Genomic DNA, 9,869 nt, shown 5'->3' on the forward strand with positions numbered 1-9,869 from the left:
CTTAAAAACTTAAATCTCATCCCAATGCCTGCCAGGCATTCTTAATATATTCCTGATGGTAAAAAGGCAGAGAAACCAGTTAAAACAATGCTAAATGAAATAAATAAAATTTTTGGACATCATGTCTTAACATAAATCAGACATCCAAACATATGAATGAACATATCAATGAAATAAATACAGCTTCCTTTTTGGACATCATGTCTTAACATAAATCAAACATCCAAGCATATCAATGAACTGTACTCATTATTTAAATTTGTTAAAAATAGTGATAATAATAAGCAAATAAACACATAACATGCCATTGAGGGTATTACAAACATATTTTAACTACTCTTTACTTTCAAAACATGGTGATCACTTGCCAAATATTTTCCTTAACATTTAAAACTCAGGTGCACTAAAAAGGCAAAAGACACTACGATGTACTAAAACGGCAGAAAACTCTAATTAAAACTACAAAGTTATGTTCATGGAAGGATGCCCTTCATAACTCAAATCGCTAAAAAATCTAATTAAAAAGTGCTAAAATATAGTAAATAAAGACGTTTTACCTTCTGCAAACAGCACATCACTCCAGGTCTCTGCTAAAGCTAAGCTCAGCGCTGGATATCCACCATTTTAAATCGCCAATTTTGGCGCCAAAAATCGGGACCAGAGATTAATAAAATTATTTTATCCCAGTTTCTAACAAACCTCAAATTCAATCTAAAAAGCAGAAAAAGTCTATTAGATATTAAATTCTTTAAACTATTTGAAAAAAACGATTGTAATCAATTCAGTGGGCGTTTCCTCAGATGCCAATCAACTAAGTGGGTGTGTTCTTTTGTAAAACATCGTATGAATGAACCACATCCGATTCAGAGAGAGAGCTAGTAATTTGGTCAATGGCATGTAAAAAAAAAATAAAAACATGAAAATCATTTATAAGAAAAATTACATATGATATGTAAATATCACCACTTTTTAAAAAAATATAATTTATTGTAAAAACATGTTTTTTTTAAAAACAATTAAATGAATGCAGTGGATGAAATATCTAAAATCATAAATGGAATATCATATAGCATGTTTTACCGATTTCAATGCCATTTAAACAATAATTTGTAATAATACTGGATATTGCCAAATAACTTGGAATTAATCTAAATTGAAAAATAGGTTTATAGCAGAATTTTCTCATATACTTTATTACAGCCAATACAGATCAAAGGAATACAGATAGATCTGTTTCCATGTTTAAACCATTTGGTGTCATTGTGTCAAACTCATAAATGTATTTCTGCTCTATCTGCAATAACATTTTGTCTAGATCTCCTCCTCTCCTTTTTAGTGCACCTGAGTTTTAAATGTTAAGGAAAATATTTGGCAAGTGATCACCATGTTTTGAAAGTAAAGAGTAGTTAAAATATGTTTGTAATACCCTCAATGGCATGTTATGTGTTTATTTGCTTATTATTATCACTATTTGTAACAAATTTAAATAATGAGTACAGTTCATTGATATGCTTGGATGTTTGATTTATGTTAAGACATGATGTCCAAAAAGGAAGCTGTATTTATTTCATTGATATGTTCATTCATATGTTTGGATGTCTGATTTATGTTAAGACATGATGTCCAAAAATTTTATTTATTTCATTTAGCATTGTTTTAACTGGTTTCTCTGCCTTTTTACCATCAGGAATATATTAAGAATGCCTGGCAGGCATTGGGATGAGATTTCAGTTTTTAAGTTTGTCTTATATTTTCTCTAGTTATTTTAAGCATTGCTGATAATCACTGACTGTATATTGGAAGAGAAATACACTACTGAGATTTTTTCCCGACTGTGGAGTGCGTAAGGTAAATTTATCTTTGTACCTGCTGAGAAGTAGATATATTGTTAAATATTAATTTCTTAAGCAGGAATGGATAAAACAATTTCTGGGTACTTTTGTTATTATTTAATTTTAATGTTTAAGGTAAATTTATCTTTGTACCTGCTGAGAAGTGGATATATTGTTAAATATTATTTTCTTAAGCAGGAATGGATAATACATTTTCTGGGTATGTTTGATATGTAATTGAACTTTTGTCATCATTTTAGGAATCTACATCTTTTAAATTTTAATTAATGTTTTTTATCAATATCTGAGATCTTAGTGAAGGATTTAAAAAGTTTTTATTTTTTTAATAATGACTTTTTAATATTTATAAGATCTGAAAGATGTTGCTAATTTGTTTATTGTTCTTAGATACTAATGTTAATTTATTTTTGGTTTGTTTGTAGCCCCTGAGGCAGCGGTTTTTGAACCGCGAACCTCGGCCTGAGTCGGGCAATTTGTGAACACGTCTCTGTTTTAATAAACAATTGAAAAAGATCAAGGCATCTATTTTTGTGTTTATCCTGACGGCTATCAAAGATCGCCTACCTCTTTGTTTTCTTGGAAGTCTGAAAAATAAGAGGGGAGAATAAGAACATATAGCGCTGAATGAAGAGATAGATTTTGTAACGGCGGCACTCGCCTCAGAATGCCTCCTGCCCGGGCCTGACGCCATGCTCCTCCGATGTGGCCAGGACACCATCACGCTGGTTCAGCTCCTGGCCTCCCTAGGCACGTGCGAATGCAGTGCGGCCCTGGGGAGAGAACTCTGCCCCGCTGCTCTTCTGCGACATCAGCCAGTCCGGGGCATTTAAGGCTCAGTTATGCTCAGCAACAGGTCCTCCTGCCTTGCCTTATTGTCCTGCTGTGCCTCCTGGTCTTGTTCCTGCCTTACCCTGCCTCTCTGTTGCCTTGCCCAGTCCACCCTGCCTTGCCTTGGTCCTTTGTGTCCGTCCTGTCTGCCTTGGCCTGATTGTTACGGATTCTGACTCTCCCTCACAAGCCGCCTGGTACTGACCTCTGCTATGGAAACCTACTCCTTGGACCTCTGCCTGCCCTGACCTTGGCCCTTATCCTGACTTTTGTTTGACTGCTCCTTATGGGACTTTTGCCTAAACCCTGCTGGCCCCTGGATCCCAAGGGCTTAACCTGCAGGGAATGGGGCTGGTATAGATGAAGCTCCAGTTCCCATAAGAGCAAGTCCACCTACTGTCGGCGTGGGCCTAGCGGGTTTGCCTGCTAGGTTGCATCAACCATGTCACAGCCGAAGGGCTCACATCTGTGACAGATATAATTGGCATCTCAGAGACCCGGTGGAAGGAGGATAACCAATGGGACACTGATACCAGGATCCAATTACTGCTTCAGTTTGGGGGAGGTGTGGTGCTATATGTTAAAGAGGGCAGAGTCAAACAGGATAAAAGTTCTGCAAGAGACAAAATGTAGTGGAGAACAGAATAACGTGGGAGTGCCACATGAGCAGAATGAACAGAAAAATTATGAAATGCTAAAAGAAATTAGGGAAGCAAACAAAATTAGCAAAACATTAATAATGGGTGACTTCAATTACCCTGGCCACTGACATCAGGACATGCCAAGGACGTGAAGTTCCTGGATGAAATAAATGACTGCTTCATGGAGCAGCCGGAACAAGAACCCATAATAGGGGGAGCTATTTTAGATCTGATCCTTAGTGGAACACATGATTTGGTGTGAGATGTAATAATGCTGGGGCCACTTGGCAATAGTGATCATAACACGATCAAATTTGACTTGATAAATGGAGGGAGGACATTAAGGAAATCTACTGCGATAGCATTTCATGTTCAAAAGGGAAATTATGAGAAAATGAGAAAAATGGTTAGGAAAGAACTGAAAGGTTAAGACTTTACATCAGGCATGGACACTATTCAAGAATACCATCTTGGAAGCCCAGGAAAGATGTATTCCACACATAAAAATGGTGGAAGGCAGGCCAAACAACTGCGGTTGGTTTCTCTCACTCTCCGATACCAGGCCCGGTCGCACGACTCTGCCTACCTCCTGCCCTGCTGCTGGTTCGGCAGCCTCTCCGGGGCCGAGCTCCCTCTTGCACACCGCCGAACTGCCGCTATCGCCGTCCCTCCTGACCGGTCACCACCCCTAGGCGCGCATGTGCGGCGCTCTCACAGTTTTAAAGGGCCTCCGGTGGCCCCACCTGATGACGTCTCCTTCCGTTTCCTATATAAGGCAAGCTCTGACAGACAGAGCTTGCCTTGGCAAAAAGTCCCTTTGCTCTGCATGAGCTGCACTTCATCTAGGCATCATAGTGGATAACACATTTAAATCGTCGGATCAGTGTGCTGCAGCAGTCAAAAAAGCAAATAGAATATTAGGAATTATTAGGAAAGGAATGGTTAATAAAACGGAAAATGTCATAATGCCTCTATATCGCTCCATGGTGAGACTGCACCTTGAATACTGTGTACAATTCTGGTCGCTGCATCTCAAAAAAGATATAATTGCGATGGAGAAGGTACAGAGAAGGGCAACCAAAATGATAAAGGGGATGGAACAGCTCCCCTATGAGGAAAGGCTGAAGAGGTTAGGGCTGTTCAGCTTGGAGAAGAGATGGCTGAGGGGGGATATGATAGAGGTCTTTAAGATCATGAGAGGTCTAGAAAGGGTAGATGTGAATCGGTTATTTACACTTTGGATAATAGAAGGACTAGGGGGCATTCCATGAAGTTAGCAAGTAGCACATTTAAGACTAATCGGAGAAAATTCTTTTTCACTCAACGCACAATTAAGCTCTGGAATTTGTTGCCAGAGGATGTGGTTAGTGCAGTTAGTGTAGCTGGGTTTAAAAAAGGTTTAGATAAGTTCTTGGAGGAGAAGTCCATTAATGGCTATTAATCAATTATACTCATCAGTTTGATTTTTATTCTTATTGATTTTTTACTTCATTCTGTCTTTGTAAAATTTAGTATAGTTAACTTTAATTATTAAGGAGATAATTACTAGATTTAGGGTTTAATGAATTCATTAATTGTATTTTTTCCTACTTCTACTATTTTTGCTTTATAGTTTTTACTGTTTTCAGTTTATTTTATTTTATTTACTTAATTTAGTTGATACTATCTCCTATTTTATTTTATTTATCTTATTTTATTTTATTTATATTAAAAAAAAAAAAAAACAACTCTTGCTTATTTTATATTTTATTGTAAACCGTTTTGGTCAGCTATTCGCTTTTGAAAGATGATATAGAAATGTTTTTAAATAAATTAAATAAATAAATAAATAGCCACTGCTATTAATTGCATCATTAGCATGGGATCTTCTTAGTTTTGGGGTAATTGCCAGGTTCTTATGGCCTGGATTGGCCACTGTTGGAAACAGGATGCTGGGCTTGATGGACCCTTGGTCTGACCCAGCATGACAATTTCTTATGTTCTTAGGCTTTTAGAATCCTGATTTCTTTGTCTCTTTCAGCTTTACCTTTGTTATAAACATAAGTCTAAGAATCTGACTTTATTTTTGCTTCTGACACAATGACATCCAGTGGAAGAGTTGAACTGGAGGCTCCTAAAGTATAAATGATGAAGCATCAGGTGGATCTACCATGCAATTATATCACCACCTGACGCTTCATCGGGTTTTTTTAGGAGGCTCCATTTGAACTATTCTACCTGGGTGCAGTTCTTCAATAGCAAAAATAATACATCTGACTTAGATTTATTTTATTTATCAGTTTTACACATTACATAACCAAGTACCTCTTGATATATAACATATTATATAGTTTAACAGAAATTATTCTTAATTTCATACATTTTATAATGGAGAGAAAAAAACTATTTTAACCATAATTTTCCAAAGTCCTCAAATAGAAGGGGTTTACCTTAAATTACTAAAAGGTTATTAATACCTATACAAAAAAAATTAAGGAAATACGGTAAGTACCTTCCTAACTAGGGAGTTACTTTATTATATGGAGAACTATCCCTAACTCCAAGCCTTCATCCTCAGTTCTATCCATAATGAATTCTGTCAACGGCGAGGGTCGGAAGAAACAATACCTAACATTTTGATAGAATATGCAAGATTTACATGGAAACCTTAATGTAAATTGCTTTCTTCTTATTTGTGTTTCTTTTGTGACATCTGGAAAAATTCTCACATTTAACTGGTAGAAGTTTTCCTCAATATTTCTAAAATACGGCCTTAAGACCCAATCTCTAGCTGTAGCCGGTTGGGCCTCCCCTACATGAGATGATTCCAGGATTTCTCATACATTCAAAGGAGAAATCTCTTGAAAACCCTGATCCTTTTCCTTCTCTTTTTCTTCACCAAGGAAGAGAGTAAATTTGATTCAATGGTGGCAAAGTTTGCTGAGGAATTTTTTAAAAATTCCAGTGGTAATTTATTCCACATTTCTTTTGCAGAAATCTCTGGTAACTTGGGAAAGTTTAGCAACCTTAAATTCTTATTTCTGATACGCTTTTCAAGATTCTCCATTTTCCTTGCCACACATGGATTTTCTTTTATTAGCAATGTATTCTGTTCACCCAATTTCTTTATCTCTAGCTTAGTTGACTCTACTGCCTGATCTCTTTTAACCTTATCAGCCATTACATTATTTACTCTAGCATGGACATTTTCTATTCCTTTTACCAATGGTCTTAAAGATAAAGTAAGATTTTTATTAATCACTACTAAAGTATCCCATACGGTTTCTAAAGAGAATACAGACGGTCTAACTATAGGCTCAATATCAAAATAATGTTAGATTCTGCTTGGTGTGGCATCTGCCCCTCCGCGAGTGGTATCTTCGATGTTCCGGGATTCCCCTCAAAGGGGACGGGTTTTCCACACTGGATACTGCTCTTATGGTGGCGGGGTTCTCACTGCCGGGGAGAGTGATATTACTGAGTCACCCGGAATCATAGCCTGATGTGGGCATCCACTGGGCCCAATACAGGAGCTACTGTTGTTCCTTCCATCACTAGCCTTTCTCCAGCCCGACGCTCCCGGGCTGAGTGAGGCATAGCTTTCATGTGAAACTTTCAGAAGAGAAAAAAAATAAAACGAAAGGTCCACTTAGCTGGTTAGGATTGTACTAAATCCAAGGTATCCCCTTCTACATCTGACTTAGATTTATAACAAAGTGCAGAAAAGATAAATGTAATTGGACTTACAGGAGGAAGGGCGAGAACAGGTATAAGGAAAACTACAATGTCCGACACAGGAATATTTGTTGTCCTACAGAGAATGTGCATCTCATCAAATTCCCTACACACATATTTTAAGAAAAATATATACATAAAAAAAGTTGCAGACATACCTGTGCACAATCTGTGTTGGTCATCCATGTTTCTTCTGTGCTAAAGACATTTCCATCTCTGAGCTGCTCCAGATAACCCAGTGCTGTGCCACTGTGCATCTCAGGGCTTCCAGTCTGTCCCGTATCCTCAGCAACCGGGGACATAAAACTCAGAAAAGTTTTCACATCTGCCCTTCGTGATTTCTCCGTATCAGCTCTCCCTAGAGAACCATTCCCTCTCTCAGCAGTCACTGGGTACAGGTCATTTCTAGCAGTGACCCTTCCAGACTCATGAACTTGCACCAATTCTGTGCTGTTTGCAGGCTTCAAGGCAGAAAGCAGATGATGCACAGCTTTGTCACCATTCAGACAGACTTGTTCCTCCTCCATGTTCACAAGCTTTAGGGTCTGAGTAACAGCTATCAAATTGGAGCTGCCGCCGGTTGCTTCATCCTCTTGTGTGTCTGATGCATCTCGTTCTTTGACATTTGGTTGCTTCTGGGTAGCTTCTTGCAAGGAGTGAGAAGCTGTGGCAAGCACCCTGCAGCTTGATAGGCTATGACGAGAGGATTCCATAAGATTCACCTCGGGGTTTGGTGCTGGGGTTGACAGTTCTGGGTCCACTACTACTGGTCCTTCTGCAGCAGGCTCCTTGTAGCTGAGTTTCCAGGTCACAGTCTTGTTCAGTGGGCAGAGAGAAACAAAAGGGTCGGAGCACAACATGGACGAACAAGAGGCTGACTGCTTTCTGACACTGGATTCTGAGTTCCAGTCAGCTTCACTTTCTGCAACTGAACCTCCTATAGAAATGGTTAGTGCTGCCGTTTCCTCTGGCTGTGCAGAGCTCATATTAAAGTTGGATTCCTGGCTAGTTTCATTTAACAGAATACTGCTACTAGAGGAAGGTTCTCCCAGCTTGCCAGAAGCAAGCTTTGCTGGAATCTGGTGTCCTGGTGGAGCACTACAGGCTGCCCCCTTATCTATTTGTTTCTTGTGCATGCTCATCTTCTTACATATCTTGCTGGGAAGGGCCTGCCTTTCATTATTTTCGGTCTCAGAAACCAAGCCTAAACTTGGTGCCTGCAACAACTCTTCTCCTCTGGGGAAATTGAGACAGGATACAGAAGGTTCAACTCCAAGGAAGCTGGAAAACCTGAAGAAAATGCCTTGCTCAATTATATCTGAAAAATCTTCTGAAACAACTTTTGCGTGGCTTGGGGTCTCTTCCTGCTGGGAAGGCTCCACCTTGAGTAGTTTTTTAGCATTGGTGGTATCTGGGCTGCATTGTTGTATAGGCACATTCCCTTCTTTTGGACAATTCAGGTTAGGTGATAGTCTCTCTATCCTCCATATCTCCAGGTTCTCATTCTCTTGAACGTTTCTAGGATTTTCACCAAAACCTGCACATTCAGCAGGAGGGACAATGCCACACGCCTCGTCTGCAAACGTATCTACCAGATCTGTCTTCCTGGCCACCGTTTCCTTTGCTTGGGGCTCTTCTGTTCCCTTTTGGCTTGCTGAGTGATGTTCCTTTGGCTCACTTTCTTTGCAGGCCACAGCCACCGCCTGCAGTGAGAGGGCAGAGTTTGGAGCCTTGTTCTCTCCACGGCTCTTCTTCATCGGGACTTGCTTGTCCCTGCCCATCTCTTGCTGACGCTGGCCTCCTTCTTTCTCGGCGCCTCTGCTTTTAGCGCCTGCACCCGGCAGCCCGGCTTCTGATCCTCTGCACCCGCTGGTCGACGCCACCTTCTGCTCTGAAGGCTCTTTAGGAAGGAAGGCGGCACGTTTGTTGTTTTCTAATCGCGAGGCAGCGGTATCACCGGGTGCCAGCCCAATCTTTTCGGTTCCTTCTCCTTCCTCCTCCTCCTCCTGCCTGTCCCGGGCTGACCTCGGCTTTCTGGTTTTGGACGCTCGGGTCTTCATCGCCTCCAGAGATGGAGGCGTGAGGGGCAGGCGCCTCTCTGTCCTTCCCCTTGAGCTTTTGGCGGGAGGTGGCTTATTCCTGTCGGACGGGGATGGCGGCTCACTCCCCACAGCCTGAAGCCTTTTCGGCTCATCCTGCCTTCTCTTCCCAGCGCCTTTCTCTTTCAGTCTCATCTCCTTGGTGAGACCTTAGGTCAAGCCTTCGGACAATCCCAGGACAAGGTCCCTTAAGTCCCAAATTACTAGCAGAGAAGGGAGCCCGGGAGGGCGCAGCACGTGGCCGTGCACTCAGCAATCCCTCCCGCCAGGAGGCTCTCCCACGGCCTTTCTCCTTACAGTGCCAATCCCATTATTAGGGATCACTGCGAGGCCGCCCTGCGGTCCCTGCGCTGGGCGGGAGAGGGGGGGGAGGAGACTCGCCCAGCCCCTCCCTTCAGCACAGACTCCGGGGGCCCCAGGGGCCTGCGAGGCAAAGAGGGGAGCGAGCACTACAAATCCCACAATGCACCGCACCCCACCCCCTCTTCGGCCTTACACTCAACGGCTGCCCAGCGGACTCCTCCCTCGCGCCGCTCTCGGCCCGTGCGCGCCCTTCCCGCCTTCTTCCCGCGCCTGCGCCTGGCGGAGGGGAAGCGATGATGCGTCAGCGCACGTGCAGGGAGGGGAGCGAGGGGCGGCAGATAGGGAGGAGGAGGAGGGAGGGGTAAGTGGGCTACAATCAATTACAGTTTATTCCGCACTGGTGCCCGTTTTTAAATACCCTTAGCTTTTCA

At 41.6% G+C, this 9,869-nt stretch overlaps 1 protein-coding gene across 2 annotated transcripts in view; it reads right to left on the minus strand.

The window, feature by feature from the left end:
- SPOCD1 (SPOC domain containing 1) overlaps positions 1 to 9,565 on the minus strand; it is a 61,417-nt gene extending 51,852 nt beyond the window's left edge. For both annotated transcript variants that reach the window (XM_029571914.1, XM_029571913.1), the window contains exon 1: positions 7,195 to 9,565. In XM_029571914.1, coding sequence (XP_029427774.1) covers positions 7,195 to 9,270 — 2,076 coding nt within the window. In that variant the 5' untranslated portion in view covers positions 9,271 to 9,565. The remainder of the gene's footprint in view (positions 1 to 7,194) is intronic.
- Positions 9,566 to 9,869: the final 304 nt, after the last annotated feature.

The sequence above is a fragment of the Rhinatrema bivittatum genome, chromosome 11 (assembly GCF_901001135.1).
Source record: "Rhinatrema bivittatum chromosome 11, aRhiBiv1.1, whole genome shotgun sequence".
Lineage (NCBI taxonomy): Eukaryota > Metazoa > Chordata > Amphibia > Gymnophiona > Rhinatrematidae > Rhinatrema > Rhinatrema bivittatum.